Source organism: Camelus ferus, chromosome 20 (genome assembly GCF_009834535.1).
Source record: "Camelus ferus isolate YT-003-E chromosome 20, BCGSAC_Cfer_1.0, whole genome shotgun sequence".
Lineage (NCBI taxonomy): Eukaryota > Metazoa > Chordata > Mammalia > Artiodactyla > Camelidae > Camelus > Camelus ferus.
This window is the reverse complement of record NC_045715.1, coordinates 22,110,461-22,127,820: the sequence shown is the minus strand read 5'-3', so window position 1 is coordinate 22,127,820 and position 17,360 is coordinate 22,110,461. Positions and strand designations below refer to the sequence as shown.

At 45.7% G+C, this 17,360-nt stretch overlaps 1 protein-coding gene across 3 annotated transcripts; it reads right to left on the bottom strand.

Annotated features, from left to right (window-relative positions):
* Positions 1-339: 339 nt before the first annotated feature.
* KIFC1 (kinesin family member C1) lies at positions 340-14,037 on the bottom strand. Of its 3 annotated transcripts, none has more exons than XM_014555700.2 (11): positions 13,851-14,037; positions 7,587-7,724; positions 7,359-7,458; positions 6,773-6,826; positions 6,594-6,644; positions 5,991-6,391; positions 4,547-5,326; positions 3,601-3,891; positions 3,428-3,501; positions 3,231-3,306; positions 340-506 (listed from the first exon to the last, which is right to left on the bottom strand). In XM_014555700.2, exons 2-11 carry the CDS (start codon positions 7,611-7,613, stop codon positions 462-464), a joined length of 1,899 nt encoding a protein of 632 aa, XP_014411186.1. In that variant the 5' UTR covers positions 7,614-7,724; positions 13,851-14,037; the 3' UTR covers positions 340-461. The 3 variants fall into 3 exon arrangements, with proteins under 3 accessions (XP_014411186.1, XP_006180565.1, XP_014411185.1); XM_006180503.2 differs by lacking the exon at positions 13,851-14,037 and adding an exon at positions 13,657-13,844; XM_014555699.2 differs by lacking the exon at positions 13,851-14,037 and adding an exon at positions 13,657-13,844 and having other exon boundaries at positions 5,991-6,388.
* Positions 14,038-17,360: the final 3,323 nt, after the last annotated feature.

Genomic DNA, 17,360 nt, shown 5'->3' with positions numbered 1-17,360 from the left:
GCGGGCGCGCCGGTCCCGCCCCGGGCTCGGGTTTCCACCTTCCCACACTCACCAAAGGAGTTCCTGCCTGGTGCTGGGGTGGCCTGTGGCAAAGGGAAAACAACTAGTACTGTGGATACCCAGTGGGCACAACTCGACGTGGATGAGGAGGGCAGAGTATGGGAGCTGAAGCCCCCGCCCCTCGACTCCAGGGATGGCCAGTTAGGGAGAAAGCCGAAGCTCTGGCCCCGCGAAACACAAATGTTTGGCAGAATGGATGATCGACAGTTCCCATCTTTACAGATATGAAAAGTATTTCCCTTACTGGGCAACCGCTAATAAAACCTTTATTTAAAAAAATGACCAAAAAAACTCTTCTTTATTTAATAGGCCCAGATACCACAGCACCCCACAATAAAGAACACCCCACCAGCCCCCCTTCCTCGCGCCCACACACACACACAGAGGATCTAGCTCCGTCTTCATTTCCTGTTCGCCTGGGCAGTACCAATAACACACTGGTTCACCTGCAGACAGGGGGTTTAGATAGACAGGATTAAAAGGTTTTCGGAGTAACCGAAACAGTTTTCCCAGAATCACTTCCCAACTCCCAATAACAGGGCTGCCCTCAGACAATCCTGAAAAAGGGCCTCTAAAAGCAGGTTCAGTCTGGTCTCAGAGGTCTCCCATGCCCAGGAGGCATACTAGGTATGGAAGAGGGGAAAAAGCCTGAGAAGGGATGGAGCAGAGAGAGGAGCTTCCGTTTCTAGCAGTACAGTTAACTAGAGACTCCAAAGCCCTCCCACCACTAATGGTTTTAATAAGCTAGATAAAACAAGTAACACTCATTTAGGAACCAAGGCTCTTTGGAGAATTAATAATTCCAAGTCTAAGGCAGGAAATGTACAAGATGGATCTGAAGTAAAGACTACTGGGGACCTGTCCAAAGGACACAGGAGCCAAGCTGGAGCTTCCACTGGTCAAAAATGGGCAATTTGAGTATCAGAAAGAATAATGACTGCAAAGGTTATATACCAAAAATACAGTTATCTGTAAAATGTTACCTCCCAGATAAAACCTCACTGTTTACCTTTGGAAGTTGCCAGGATATCAATTTATAATACTGAAAACTGACAAAGAATCTAGCATTTACCCTATCTTACCTATATGAACTGAATTTCAGAATAACCAAATAGATGGCAATGGAAGTTCTTTATAGAAGAATCATAACTAATAAGTGTAGAACAACTGAGAAAACCAGAAAACCATCATTTAAAAACTCCCCAGTAATAGTGGGGAGGGTATAGCTCAAGTAGTAGAGCACATGCTTAGCATACACAAGGCCCTGGGTTCACCCCCAGTATCTCCTCTAAAAATAAATAAGTAAACCTAATTACCTTCCCCTCTCCTCACCCAAACAAACAAACAGAGTAAAATTCCCCAATAATCGATCTAGATATCATTGTGTGATAAAATCACTAGGAGAAAAAGTTGATAGTTTTTAAATAGATAGATCAGGCTGACAATACCCAAATCTGATGATCAATTTTCACATCATTAATGGAACAACTAGATATAAGGTGCCTCCTGATATGATGCATTAGAAAGTATATCACACCGTCTAAGTTTTCTTGCCAAAGAAATTTGAACCCAATTCAAATCAAATGTCTAAATCTAACTACCAGATAACAAGAACTGTGGAGGAAAGAGGAAGCAACCAGCCCAAATCTAGAATATGGTATGTGCCATAGGACAAATGACCCTACTGCAACAAATAAATGCTATAAAAGGGGGTGAGGTTATTATAGATTAAAAGAAACTTAAGAGACAATTTCAGCCAAGTGGAATAAGTGGCCCTTGCTTTGATCCTGACTGGAACAAACCTAACGTATAAAAGACATTTCTAAGACGACTAGGAAATTTAACATAAACTGGGTATCAGAGGACATTAAAAAGTTCATGTTGTTGAGTGTTAATGATGTTGATAGAATTTTAATTGAAATTTAATTGAACTTACAAGATAGCAAGGGAAATCCTGACTAAAGTAGACCAGGGCAGGGTGCTAAGGTGGCTGATGACTTCCATGGTGGCAAGAGTGCAGCAGAAGGGCATGCCTGATCAGAGACCCTGAATAAAGCCAGAACCCACCGTAGGGCTAATGAAAAATGGGAGAAAAAAAATCACCCTCCAGAGGCAGACAGTAAAGAAACTTCCTGACTTAACTATAGTGGAGGGAGCTTGAGTCTCCTAGAGAATTAAAGGCCATGGACACAGTTGACCCTTGTGGGGACTGGAGCCTGAATTCACACTATTTGGAGTAGTCTGAAAAACCTGTCTTTGATTCAGGAATCCCATTTAAGAATCTCTCCCTAGACAGTTAGATATAACTAAAAAAAAAAAAAAAAATTCAAAATGACATATATACAGGGTTGGTCAACATGGCCTTGTTTGTAATAGAAAAAGGGTAGAAAAAATCCAAGTGTCCAGTAGAGGGAACTGGTGGATAAACTTTGGTGCATCCACTCAGTGGAGTCCCAGCCAGATGTAAAAATAATGGGATGATCTCCATGTGCTGGTGGCAAGCAATCCTGGGGCTGTCTTGTTAATCAAAAAAACAAAAAAAAAAAAAGGAAAAAAAAAGGTGTAGGACAACATATATATGAAAGAGAGAGGGGGAGAGGTGTCTTATATAAGGAGGGAAAAGCACATGCATATTGCTTGTATTTGCAAAAAGAAACACTGGAAGGATAAGCAGAATGATAAATGATAAAAATGACTACCTCTACTAGGGCAGGTGGGGAGAATGGGGTAGATCAGGGGCTATGGTAAAACTTCATTTGTTGGGGGTGGGGGAGGGTATAGCTCAGTGGTAGAAGGCGTGCTTAGCATTCATAACGTCTTGGGTTCAATCCCCAGTATCTTGATTTAAAAATATATAAATAAATAAATAAACTTAATTTCCTCCCCCCTTAAAAAAAATTAAAAAAAAAACACCTCATTTGTTGTGTTTCGCTTTCTATATAGTTTTAACTTTTCAACTACCTATTTTTAAATACTTATTTTAAAATACCCAAAAGCCAATAATTAAAAAAAAAAAAAAAAGGATCCAAGTAGGTAGTGCTCCAGATGCCTGGCAAATGTAAATCCTTTCTGGATGAATGTCCCCCCTGGCCTGAAGGACAGAGAGTCAGGATGGAGAAGCCTACAACCACCAGGAGGCCTGACAAGGCTGGGATTGGTAGTGACCGCACCTTGGAGGCAAAGCGTAGGGAGTTGAGGGACTCAGAGACGTTCTCTTCTAGGGGAGAAATGTTCACAAACATGAGCCTGTGGAGAGAGAGAGGGGCCAGGCCCCAGCATCAGTGACCGGGCAGAGCTGGGACCTGGTCTCCACTGTTTCCCCTTTCCCACCTTTAACCGTATTTCCCACCTGACCCCTTCCACTCACATCTTCGCGCTGCCACCCAGAGAGTTCTGCAACAGGTAGGTAAGCTTGCTGTTCCGGTAAGGCACGTGGGACTCCTAGAGGGTTGGGGGGACAGGTGATTACGACAGGGCAGGATTCAGCATGGCCAGCCCCAACCTCTCCCCAGGTTCCATCTGTCCCCACCCCATTCCTACCTTGTTGCTCAAGGCCATGATGACCAGCCCCAGGGTGGACAGGCTGCTGTTAATGGCCTGTGTTTCCCGAAGGCGCTCCCGCTCCCCAGGACCGAGGGCTAAGCCGGGGTCTAGCCGCTCGCTCCCAGCCAGGTCCACAAGACTGAGGGGTGCACCGCACTGCAGGCCTCGTCCAGTGTGTTCCCCAGAGATCTGCAGCTGGAACACGCTGTGACTGCGTGATGACCGCTCGTTCTGGGCTGTGCGGGCTACAGCCCGGTTTTGGTGGGCCAGATGGAGCAGGGCCTCCACCTGGGGATGGGGAGCAGCAAGAAGCAAAGGCGGGCAGGAAGTCAGTACATAGCGATGTCAGGTATGCAATGGGTAAGACTCAGCACCTGCTCTGTTGGAGCTTCCTTTCTAGCCAGCGAAAGACAAAATAAATAAGTAAAATGCATAATATGTCTAAGAGAATTAAGGAGGAAAATAAAACAGAAAAATCAGAGTGTGTGAGGATGGGGTAAGGGTTGTAATTTCAGATAGGATGGCCAGAGATGGCCTCAGTGCCTTAAAATCTTAAGGCAGCGAGGGAGCAAGCCATTCCAGGAGAGGAACATTCAGGCAAAAGAGATAGCAAGTGCAAAGGCCCTGACCCGAGAGTGTGACTAGTGAGCTGAGGAACAGTCAGGAGGCTAGCATGGCTGAGGAGCAGTAAGGAGAGTGGTGGGAAGTGAGACCTGAGATCAACAGGCAGGAGGTTAGTGGCATCCGCTTCAGCAGAAGCATCACTTCTCTCCTTGGTTCCTTGGTCCTATTAAGGCAGGTGCACCTCACTGGCCACCAGCCCAAACTGAACGTAGCACCTCATCCTTCAACTCTCTCCTGCTCCCTTCTCTGTCCACCTCCATCTTGTGTCACCCTGCCCACGTCTCCTCATTTTCCAGGCCTAGTGCCCCTCAGTGCTTACCTCTTTCTCACAAGAGACAGGAACATATCGGGCGTTGGTGACAGTGAGCTCCTCACTCCCCGGCCCTGCCCGGCGAATCTCGCACTCACCCGCCTGGCCCTTCCGGGTCCCGGTGGCCAGCAGGTCTCGAACAGTCTCATTGTAGATCTCTACGTAACTTGCCACAAAGCTGTAGGTCCAGCCCTGGCCACTCAGCTCCTGGGCCACAGAGAAGAGATGCCGCAGGGCCCGAGGGATGAGCCCCTCCATTTGGGTGTCTCCCCCAGGCCCACCCTCCATGGTGAAGGTCTTGCCACTGCCTGTCTGGCCATAGGCAAAGATGCATACTGGGTAGCCATCCAGGGCTGACTGGACCAGCATGGAAATCTCCTCAAACACTTCGTCCTGTCCACTCCCTGGTGGGAATACCCGGTCAAAAGAGAAGTCATGGCGGGTGGTGGGGGCTGGTGCCCCACTCAGGGTCCCACGCCGCTCATCAGACCGGGAGAGGCTGAGTCGCGTTGGAGGATCAGATGGCCCGCCAGGGCCAGGAGGAAACAGGAGGAAGCCAGGGGGTGGGGTGGACTCCCCTGGAAGGACAGGGCGGACCCGGCAGAATACACGGATGTTGCCTTTGAGCTCCTGTAGTTGGTTGTGTAGCCGTCGGCGCTCCATCTCTAGCCCATGGAGACGTTCGTCCCGCTCAGCCAGTAAGGCCTCCTGGGCTGCAGTCTTCTGCTGCAGAGATGCCACCTCTGCTTGGCTGCCCAACAGAGCCGCCTCTGATCCCTGCAGCCTCCTCTGCCCAGAACAGAACAGATGCAGAGGGTGAGATGCAATCAAGAATAAGAACAAGTCATGATGGGATAGGGGTGGGAATCAGGCTGGTCCCTGCCCCCAAGGACTTCACAGTCTGATAAAGGAGGACACAAAAAAACCAGAATGATGGTACTAGAAGAGGAATGCTATGGGAATATCCAGAAGGGGCACGAGGAATATGATACCTAGGCTGACAACTGAAAGTACGGGAGTGACACACCAAGGGAAGGATGGAGCAGAGCAAGAATATCCCACAAAGAAGGAAGCGCATCTGCAAAATGCTGCATGGAGAACTGAGTCATTTGAGAGACTGCAAGTAACTCAATCTAGTTGGTGCTCACCGAGGAGTCAAGTGGGTGAGAAGAGGGAGAGAGAATGCATGAGGATTTCTGATCAGGAAAGACAGAAAGAAAGAGAGGGTGATGGAGAAACAGAGGAGACATAGATCCAGGGAGAGCAATGAAAACAGCCAGGACAGGGTGAAGTGGGACAGAAAGCACGACAGAATCAGGAGCGGGCTGGGGTGGAGAAGGGTAGAGGACAGCCGTGTACTGCTGGAGAGACATGGTCAGAGATTCTGAGCCCAAAGTGACTTCAGGGTAACCTAGAAAGAAGGGTCAGCGTTAGGTGAAAATCTGGCCCTTACCTCCTGCTCTTCCAGCCGGGCAGCCAGGCCTCTCCGCTCCTCCTGCAATCCCAACTGTTCTTTCTGGAGCTCCTGCACTAGGCCCTCCTGCGTGCCCAGCCGCTCTTCTAGCTCTAGGACACGGGCACTCAGGTTCCCCAGCTCCTGCTGGCCCTGCTCGGCCTGGGTCCGGACCCTGACCAACTCCTCTTCCAGCACCCTCCGCTCTGCCCCCAGGGCCGTGGCCTGTTGCTGGGCCTCCCTGAGCTGGTCTCGCAGCTGTTGGTTTTCCTGGGCCAGCATCTGAGTCCTCTCACGGCAGCACTTCAGCTCTGCGTTTAGGTCACATAACTGACCCTTTAAGTCCCAGGCTGGACGTTTGCCGGGCTTCTTCCCTCCCACCATTGGAGGAGCAGCTGCTGCTAAGATGGGCACAGAAGAGACAAAGGTCAGGAAGTCCTGGCCTTCTACCTCTCCTCTCTCCTAGCTTTTCAGGGCTCCACACCTAAGGCTACATCTCCTTCCCCTCCAGACAGGGAAGAGACCAGAAGGATTTTTCTGGGTACTCACCATCTCCTCTTCCCTATCCCAGCCTCTCACCCAATGATTATATTTGTCACTTACTGCCAGGCTTCTGGGCAGGAACAGCAGGGCCTGGCTTCTGATTCTTCAACACTAGAGAAATGGGAGGCAACATACAGAATTACAGCACCAGTGTCCCTCCACTCCCATCATTCTCCCTTTCCACACAGACATGCATTACACAAGATCCCATCTCAGCCCCAGCTCTTAAGCACCGTTACCTGTGGCAACAGCTGTGGAACATCGGGGTCCTGTCTTTTTGGGAACTTTTGGAGCTGCCAGGAGATGGGAGAGAAGAAAAGCAGAGTCGTGATTCTCAGGGTGGCACGTACTCTGGCTGGGCCAGCGGCAGAGGGGTTGCTTTTTCAGAAGATTAGAAATAAGGTAACTTCCCTCTTCCCCTGAGTTGGAATAACTCTAGAGATATCCTTCCTAGGACCAACATGCCAAGAGACAAGCTGGACCAAGATAAGCAAGAAGAGCAGGAGGGGGAAAAATCATGTGTAAAGGATGCTGCCATTTGTGTAAAAAATGTTGGGGAACATGCCCATAACTGCTGGAATACCCGTAGACTATCCCTGGAAGGACACAGAGTTGCCCCTGGGGAGGGAAGCTGGGTGGCTCGAGTACACGGGCAGGAGGGAGATTATTCACTGTATAACACCTTTAGTGCCTTTGGAATTTTTAAACAAGTGAAATGTATTACCTATTCAAAATAAGCTAAAAATGAAAGAAAAGAAAAGAAAAAAGTGAATTAAAGAGAACTGGCCTTTGTGCCCTTGGCCTCTGTCCACCCCTGGAGCCCACCTGCGGTCTGGCCTTGTGTCGGTGGCACTGTGGTGAGGACCGGTGCTCTGGGGCGAGACGTGGCAATTTTGGTTGTTGTGCCCAGGCCTCGTGTCCTTTTCTGGGGGAAAGACAAGGGTGGGTTGGAATCCAGTTACCCTCCCTGATTGTTTTACAAAGACACAGACACACACGCACACAAACACACACACCCGCCTACGCGCGTGCGGATTTCCAAAGACAGCTCACCTTCTCAGGCTCCAAGGCATCCTCCATCTGGTCAGGCCCCCTCTTACGCCTGCTTCCTGGGAGAGGCAGCCGGGAAGCCACCTTCACCAGGGGTCTCTTCAGCTCTATGTTCCCCTTCACTTCCAGCAAGGGGGACCTCTGCTGGGAAGAGAGAGACCCTGAAGACAATACTCTGGGACCCAAATGTTCTAAGAACTCCCTTTTTTGCCCCCTGCCCCCACCCCCTACAGCCTAATTCTCAATATTGCTGCCAACAAGCATCAACTGAGAACCTCTTGTGCCACCAACTGGGGCTCACAGATTATGTGCCAGCCAAAAACCACGGAGAGAGGGGGGAAAGAACACAAAAGAGGGGGCATTCTCAAAGGGAAAAGCCAGACAGATATTGGACTTCAGCTAACTTTAACGGTAGTACTGAAACAAGCAGAGAAAAAGCAACACTCCTTGTGGAAGGCAAAATCTTAAGCTGCACATGGGATGGCTGGGAAACCAACAGAGAAAGTTGGAAGATACACAAGGCTGAAGACTGGGTGGGAGGAGCAGGTAACATTTATTAGGCACTGTTTTAAATGCTTTATATGGATCCATGTACTTACTCCTCACAGCAGCCCCCTGAGGAGCTACTATTATTAGCCTCATTTTGCAGAGGAGGGAAGGAAGGCACTGAGGGGTAAAATAGCTCTTCTGAGGTCATCAGCTGAGTGAAAGGCAGAGTCAGGGTTAGAATCTAGACAGTCTCATTCTGGAGGCCATGTTTGTTTATGTATTTGTTTTTTAATTGAAGTCTAGTTGATTTACAATGTTGTGTTAGTTTACAGTGTACAGAAAAGTGATTCAGTTCTTTCACTCTCCATATATTATATTATCAGATTCTTTTTTCAGATTTTTTCCATTATTATAGGTTATTACAAGATACTGAATATAGTTCCCTGTGCTACACAGTAAGACCTTGTTGGTTATCTACTTTTATAAAGTAGTATGTATCTGTTAATCCCAAACTCCTAATTTATCCCTCCCACTGGAGGCCATGTTTTTAACCTCTAGACCACACTGCCTTGCAGGGCACTGATGCCAAGCTAGGAGGTAGTTTAGGCTTTAGCCCTGCATATGTGGAGAGCTAGGTACAGTTTCTGATCAGGCATGTGAAAAATATATGAGAGAGCCTATTGTGAATAATAATAATGAGCTGTACATAGGCTGACTTGCCTGGAGAAGACTAGAAGGTAGTAGCCATGACCAGTTTCAAGAGCACCTAAGTATAGGTATGAGGTGGGGGCAGAGGGAAAGAAAGATCTGCTCCTCTAAGCAGCCCAGTTCGGTGCCTGGGGACTATGTCCACCCCATGGTGAGTCCTACCTGGGGTAACCAACCATTCTGGTTTGCCAAATACTTGGGACACAAGTATTTGTCCTAAAACCAGTTCACGCCTATGCAAACCAGGACAAGTGGTCACCCTATTCCTATTCCACCATTAGGAAAGCCCCATGTGTGGAATCAACTTCTGGTTTTCACTATAGGTAACACTTAATGCCAAGGCCAGTCTCACTCTGCCATTCAGTTTACTTCATTCATTCAATATTTACAAAGTGCCTGTGATATGCCAGAAAATGATCTGGATTCTGGAGTAACAGATGTTGTCCCTGCCCTCAATATGCTCATGGGACAGCAGAGGAAGAGAAGCATTTAAAGAGATAATTAAATCTTTACTGAGTGCTATCATAAAAGGATCCCAAAGGAGGGGGTGGGCATCCAGTTTGGACAGGGAGACTGTCAAGGGACAATTCTGAAAGGTACTTTTAGGCCGAACCTTGAGGATGAGAAAGAGTTGGCTTAATGGGCTTAGGCAGAAAGCAAGGAGGGGTGCATGCGAGGAATGACAAATTATTCTGTTCAAATGAACACAGGGATGTACACAGATGAAAACACAGGCAGAAGGGAAAAGACTGCGGCAGTCAGTATGCCGAGATAGAGAGTCTGGGGTTTATTGGTGGCAAGAGGGACCCTGATGTTTTTTCAGTCAGGAGAATAGTATGACTAGATTTGAACTGAAAAAATGAACTGTTAGCAATGCAAGATTGAATGGAAATAAAAGATGAGGGTTATCACAGGCAGCGGGATGGCATCCTTCCTTCCTTCATCCATCCATTCATTCATTCAACAAGGATTCATTGCACTAGGTTTGTTGAATGACTGCTCTGGACCAGACGCTGTTCTAGGCCCTGGGGCAAGAGTAATAAATGTAAAGTCCCTGCCTTCTCAGAGCTTACTTACTAGGGCAGCCTTTCCAAGCTGGGGGTACAAAAGCATTAAGCTCCACAGAAAATGATCTGTTTTCTCAGTTCTCCCAAGGATGTAAACAGATCTTACTATTCTAGGTGCCTAAGAGAGAAGTTAATTCACTAGATATAAAGGATGCCTTAGGATATTAGAGTTTAATTCTCATGGAATTCAGCTGGGAAGGGATGTTCTATGAGTTTGAAGGCTAAGCAGAAATCCATCAAAGAGACTTCCGGGCAGTGGGGAGCTAGCAGAGGGGCTGGATTACTGAAACCAAGTACTGACCTAACAGGGAGCTGGATTAGGGGAGGGAGGTAGAGCGCAGGCAGTGAGGGAGATGGAGGAGTCCAGGCTGACTCCAAGGTGCCTGCCATGGTGCCATTAGCCAAGATCACAGGCAGAAAACCTGGGTTTGTTGTCTTTTGTTTTTTAATTAAACTTTTCATTTTAAAATCATTGCAGATTCACAGGCAGTTGTAAGAAATAATCTGGAAAGATCTGAGAGTACCTGAAGGGCTAGTTTTTAAGAAATACTAAATTCAACTTTGGGAAAGTGAGGCTGAGCTACCTGGGATACAAAGAGATATATTCAAGGATGTTCACAGAGCATCACTATAGAGAAAACTCTGAAACATTATGATATCTTGGTTTTTTAAATTTTGTTGGTTTATTGCTTTTCCTTACGTTAGACTATTAGCATCACAAGAACATATCTGTTTTGTACACAACTATATATAACCAGAGTGCCTGGTACAATGTCAGCTACACAGCAGGACTTAATACATTTTTAAAGAAATGAAATTAGATGTCTACCAGCAGGGAAATACTCGAACTTTGATACATCCAAACCATTGGCTCCTATACAAATAAAAAGGAAAAAAAAAAAAAAAGGAGGTGGCATTCTTTTTCCTGCCACCTGCAGAAATATGTACAAAGAATGCTTATTTTAATTCAGTTGAATCAAATCTAGTATGAAACCCCAATTTTTCTTTAAGGATTTCAAACACTGAATTTTGGGGGGGAAGATTTAGCTTAGTGGTAGAGCTCATGCTTAGCGTGCATGAGGTCCTGGGTTCAATCCTCAATACTTTCATTAAAATAAACAAACAAACAAATCTAACCTCCCCCCCATTAAATAAAACAGAGGGGAAAAAAACCCACTGAATTTTAAAATAAACTGTGCCCTTCGTTCTCTCTACACTATCATAGTGGGTCTACTAAAGATGTATCTCCCTGGGATTTGTGTGGGTTCAGAAAATGTGTTCAAAGGTTTGTTAATTCAGGACAACTCCATGGAGTGCAGTATTTATTTTTCTCCGCTCTATAAAGCTAGACATGATGGCTCCCAACTTTCCACAATAAGCATAAGCACTTAACCTTCTATAAAAACAGCTTTTCATTGAACCCCTCCTGGAAATACCCACTTCCCAGGATTAGAGATGGTTGCCCTGTTGCTAAGGCAACCCCTCCACATTCGCATCACACCTCTCACCTACTCAGGAACAGAGTTCCAGCAATCCTTTCTTCTCTCCTCTACACCATCACTTTCACATTCTCCTGGATCACTCCAATCAGCATACAACATGTGCTATTATTGCTTCCAACCTAAAAGCGTTTTTCTCTCCTAAACCTGTCCCAATCAGGCTTTCACTCCCACCATTCCACCCAAACTGCTCTCGAGGTTACAAGTAACCCTGTGTTGCTAAATCAGTTCTTCATCTTTGTGTTTCTTGACCCCTCAGCAGCATTTGATAAAACTGTTCACTTCTCTTCCTAAATATACTCTCTTCATTTAGCTTCTGAGAGACCATCCCCTCTTGGCTTTCCTACCTCACTGGTAGATCCTCTTCATCTCTCCAAACTTTCATGGTGGTCTCTCTATTCTCTATCTACACATAGTCCATTCCCATGGCTTTAGATACCCTCATATGCTGACAACTCCCAAATGTCTATCTCCAGCCCAGACCTTGCCCAGAAACTCATATGGAACTGCCTTCCCAATGTCTCCACCTGGAAATCTAATTGGTACGTCAAACTTAACACATCCAATCTGACCTCCTGATGTCCAACCCTCCTTCAAATTTCCTCTACTTGCAGCTTTCTCCATCTCAGTTGATATAATTCCATCTTTCAGTAGCTCAAGCTAAACACTCAGAGTCCTCTCATTCCCTTACATATGACACCTAACATCAGCAAACGTGGCTGACTCTATCTTCCAAATCTATCGAGAATCTGACCACCTGTTACTACTTCCACTGCTACTACCATGATCCAAGTCACCATCATCTCTCACCTAGATTACCATACTCCACTGGTTCTCAACTAGGGATGACTTTACTCTGGAGACATTTTGATGTTCATGATTAGGTATGGGTTGTTACTGGCATCTAGTGGGTAAAAGCCAGGAGTGCTGCTAAACATCACACAATGTACAGGACAGCCCCCAACAATACAATACCAATAATGTGAAAGTTGAGAAAAACTGCCCCACTCCTAATAGGCCTCCTTGTTTCTATCCTTGCTCCCTTATAGTCTAGAGTAGCTGCTAGAGTGGTCTTCTTAAAACGTTAAGACAGATCTTGTCTCTCTTTGCTTGAAACCATCCAATGATTCCTCATCTCACTGGGAGTAAAAGTCAAAGTCCTCACAACAGCAAGAAGCAATGGGATCAACAACCTCCCATCTCGGTTACCTGACTTCCCTTCCCACAACTTCCCACTCCATTCCATTTCCACCTCACTTCATTCTTAATGGAGCTTACTAAAACCACCCTACTTAACCGTCTAACCAACCTGCCAGTTGGCCTCCCCTCCCCCTCTTAATCTGCCCAATTTTTGCCTTTTCTCCATAGCACTTATCACCTTCGTAACAGCATCATATAATTTACTTATCACATATGTCTGCCTTCCAATAGAATGTCAGCTCCATGACAGAGATCTCTGCCTGTTCACTGCTGCGCCTCAAGCACATAGTCATAGTGCCCAGTAAATAGTTGATGATGAATAGATATGAGAAGGCTTCTATTATTTTTCACTGTCGCATCACACTGCTCCGCCCTCTGGCTGGCAGGATACAAAGTATCTCTTCAAGTTGAAACTTGACTTTGGATAAATCTGAATGGGAAATACTAGTAAACAGAGGATTCATGGAGGAGCCCTTTTCTGACACCAGAAGTCAATCCATTCTCACTGTCACAAACACAGCTCTCTCCACTGGAGAGGGGAGGCTGCAGGTGGTTGTGCGGTGCAGAAGGGCGCTGATAAGAGAAGAAACTAAGTTATCCAGTTCCACTGAGCAGAGATCTCTACAAAACCTGGGGAAGGAGAGAGAATGAGGAGTACTTCAGGACACATCACTCTCTCTCTCCCCTTCCTACGCCTCAAAGCGGCAGTAAAGAGGTGACACAAAAGGACGTCAGCAGGGACACGGCCTCAGCACCATTTCCCCAGAGGTACAGGTCATCTCAGACCTCACCCTTCTCAATAACACACTGCAATAATACGTAGGAATGGACAGATGGGAATGTGTCCAGACAAGCCTGAGAATTCGAAATGGAAAATCCTGGAAACACGAAAGTGAGCAAGGGCGCAGGGTACTCTAGGATGCTGAGGGAAGGCAGGTAGACTTGCCCTCTGACCTCCTGGGACTGCTCCCTGCCTTCTCCACTCTCCATTCCTCATCCTCGTCAACCTTGTGAGGGTGCTTGGATCTTGACCCTCCGGGATTCGGGAGCTCATCAGCACGTCTGCATCGGCAGCGGCCAGCTGTCGTCCCCGCGCCGGCCCCTACTCACCTGCGGCTCCATGTCCAGCTCCGTGCCACACACGCCGGGGAAGCGCAATGGAAGAGGACAGGGGGCCAAGGCTCCCGGGACCTGCGTTCTCTCGCCAGCTCGCGACACAGAGCACGCGCTCTCGGGCCTTCGGCGCTGCCAGCTCCGCGCCACACCCGCCACTTTTGAATTTTAACGGCCGCTACCCTTCTCACCTCGCTCCGCACGCAGGGGCCAATCGTCGCCGTCACCACAGCCGAGGGCCAATCGCAGCGCCCTCCGCCTCCCTAGGCCACACCCCTCCCAGCCAGCTCCTTCTCTTTCCTGCTTCCCCCGCGCCGGAGAGGCAGGCGGTTTAGTCACACTTCCGGCTCCACTTTTCCTTGTCTTACCCAACCCGTCTTTTAGCAGCAGTCGCACTGGACTTCCGCTCGGCTCCCGGCCGCCGCTTCGTGCGTCAGAAATTGCCTGGAGCACGCCGCCGGAACATAACTGGTGTAGGGGCGGGGACGCTGAAAAAAAGGAATCACGCGTGCGCAAACAAGGACCCGAGCAAGGCGCGGGGTGGGGCGAGCGCCCCGTAGCGACGACAGTAGGAAGTGCACTCGTTAGCTAATCAGAACTGGATCGTTGTGATTGAGGCTGTAGCGCACGGCATCCCTGCGACTTAAAACCGATCCCGGAAGTGGAATTGGATCCTCCGCGCTGATATGAGTGGCCGAGTCTGCCCATTCACCGGTCACTTTGGCACTTCTCACCAAACTTAGGGACCTTTAATACAGCTTGGCGCTCCATGGAAGCCCGACAATGGGGATTCGAGGCCCAGGGGAAGAGGATTTTTCTCTGCAGTCACCCGCCTCACCCTACCTCCTATGTCCTGGGCGCAGTTCCTAGTGCTGGAGAACTGGCTTGGGTCCCTCTGTGCCTAGAACCTGTGCAGGGTTTACTACTTCCGTTTATGAAGTATTTTATGCTTTTCAAGCTAACTGCACGTGCATGATCTCTTTTAATAATCGATAAGTTCACTGAGCTCTTACTGTGTGTCAAATGCTTTGTGTTTCTTATCTGCAAGCCAGGTGAAGGAGACAAGTTTAGAAAGATTAAGTAACAAGTTCAAGGTCACACTGCTGTTTGGGAATGGATCTAGATTCCATTAGCTTTCAAAATCCAAGCTATATCGGTTATCTCACACTACTAATAATCTTAGTAATAAAAACAATAACTCCTTACCTATGAATAATTTGCAGAGTGGTTCTACTGCATTTACTCAGCTGAGTTTCCAACCAATCCTGGAACTAGACAGGACAGGGATCTGATTTATGAGACGGAAAGGCAGGGAACTAAGGGATTTGGCCTGGTGCATAATTGGAGATTGGCCAAACTGGAACTCAAGCCACCCATCTTCTATTATTTAATTTGGATTCAAACGTGCTTGGGGAGGGGAGCAGACTGAAAACCCAGTCGTCATCCCCCAGCCTCGGAGTCCTAGGAAACCTACAAGAAGCAAGAGCTTAAAGAGTGAGGAATGAGGGAGGAAACGGGCGAGGACCAACGTTTAATGGATGGGTAAGGAGAACTGAGAGAAGAAACCCAAGAAGAAATGTATAGCAAAAGACATTTATGAAAGTTAAACAAATGTTAGACTAGGAGAAATACGGGCATTAAAGAAGAAAAAGTTTATTCATCTTAATTGATGCAAGTGACTCAAACTATTCAACATCCATTGATACTAAAGAAAAAAACCATAACATGATAAAGGACATCTTCAAAAATCTAACAGCACACAGCACAATAATGGTGAAGTGTTGAAACCATTTCTCTTAAGATGAGGAACAAGGCAAGGATACCTGCTGTCAATAATCCTAGTCAATACAATAATGGAAGTTTTAGACAGTCCATAAACAACAGCAAATATAGAAAAAATTGGGAAGAAACAAGTATGTGAGTATCGCAGAGGAAATTTTGCATGTGTAGCAACCCCAAAAGAAAATTCAGATAGAATTGATAAGTGAGTTTAGCAAGGCTGCTGCATTACAAAATCAATATAGAAAAATATTAATATGTAAAATCTTTTGCATTTCTATCATCAGCAACCATCTGTTAGAAAATAACTTTTAAAATGTGCCATTCAGAATACTACTCACCAATAGAAAAGAATGAAATAATGCCATTTGCAGCAACATGGATGGACCTAGAGATTATCATACTAAGTGAAGTACGTCAAAGAAAAATATCTTATGATATCACTTACATGTGGAATCTAAAATATAATACAAATGAACTTATTTGCAAAACAGAAACGGACATAAAGAACAAACTTACGGTTACCAAAGGGGAAATGGGTGGGGAGGGATATATTAGGAGTTTGGAGTTACCAGATACAAACTACTATATATATAAAATAGATAAACAACAAGGTCCTACTGTATAGCACAAGGAACTATATTCAATATCTTGTAATAAACCATAATGGAAAAGACTATGAAAAAGAATATATATGTATAACTGAATCACTTTGCTGTATACCTGAAACTAACACAAGATTGTATGTCAACTATACTTCAATTTAAAAAAAAAACTTAGAACAACAGAATTAATAATTTAAAACATGTCGACTCTTACATCCTAAAATTTATGAATATGTGTATTACTAAGAAAATATACAAAACAAGTCTCAAAAATGTTTTACAAGTGTAGTTAAAACCATATTATCTGAAAAATACCATTAAAGAACATAACTACCGTTAGGTCTGAAGTGCACCATTAGCCTTTTGTTCCCCCAAAAAAGAAGCCTTTGGGGGTGAGAAAAAAAAGCCTCCATATTGTCTAGGCTGAGTAGGAAGTGAAGACCAAGATGACACGAACACCAGGCAGCCCTAAGTGTGCCAGGGCAGGGAGGAGTACTTTCACATTTTGCATCGTATGAATATATTACACCAAAAGATAAATAGAATGAAAAGAAACTGAGAAGAATGAAATATGTTTTCCTAACAAACTGGACTCTTATATATTATTGCTGGGAGTATAAATTGGTACTTCTTTCCTAGAAGTTCAAGAAACTTGGGGGGAGGGTACAGCTCAGTGGTAGAGTGCATGCTGGGCATGTACAAGTTCCTGGGTTCAAGCCCCTGTACCTCCATTAAAAAAAAAAGTTCAGGAAACTTGAAAGTACCAACACCTCTTAATGTATCACTCCAATTTAAGAATTTAGTTTAAGGAAATAATTGGAAATGTGCATAAAAGGTTTACATAAGCAGAGTACTGGAAACAACCAAAATGTTCACCAGTGGATGATTATTAAATAGGAGATGACAAAACTATATTATGTAATGTAAATTGAACTTATATATTTATAATAACATGTATGTTTTACATATAATATATATATTAGGAGCAATGCATCTACTGTGTATGCTGCTGCTGGTGATTCAACCCTGAGCCAGAATTGACATGACCCTGCCCTTAGGGAACTTAACAATCAAATGAAGAGGCAGATATGAAACACACAGCCACATCACTCAGTGTATGATTGTAAAATGAGATGGATTCAATGAAAGAAAGGCATTTGAGAACATGTGGAATATAATGTGGCCACTGAAAATTGTAATTTTGAAGACTTCAGTAACAGGTGTGGCATGAAAATTTTTACAAAATAAAAGACTAATTCAGTCTTGGTTCAAATCAGTTACAGGTCACAGTGATATCTAATAGGAAACATTGCAAGA

Coding starts and splice junctions, on each gene's coding strand:
- KIFC1 (XM_006180503.2), bottom strand. Junction 7,459..7,586: donor ATGCCTTGGAGCCTGAGAAG/GTGAGCTGTCTT, acceptor TCTTTCCCCCAG/AAAAGGACACGAGGCCTGGG. Junction 6,645..6,772: donor TTCCACAGCTGTTGCCACAG/GTAACGGTGCTT, acceptor CCATTTCTCTAG/TGTTGAAGAATCAGAAGCCA.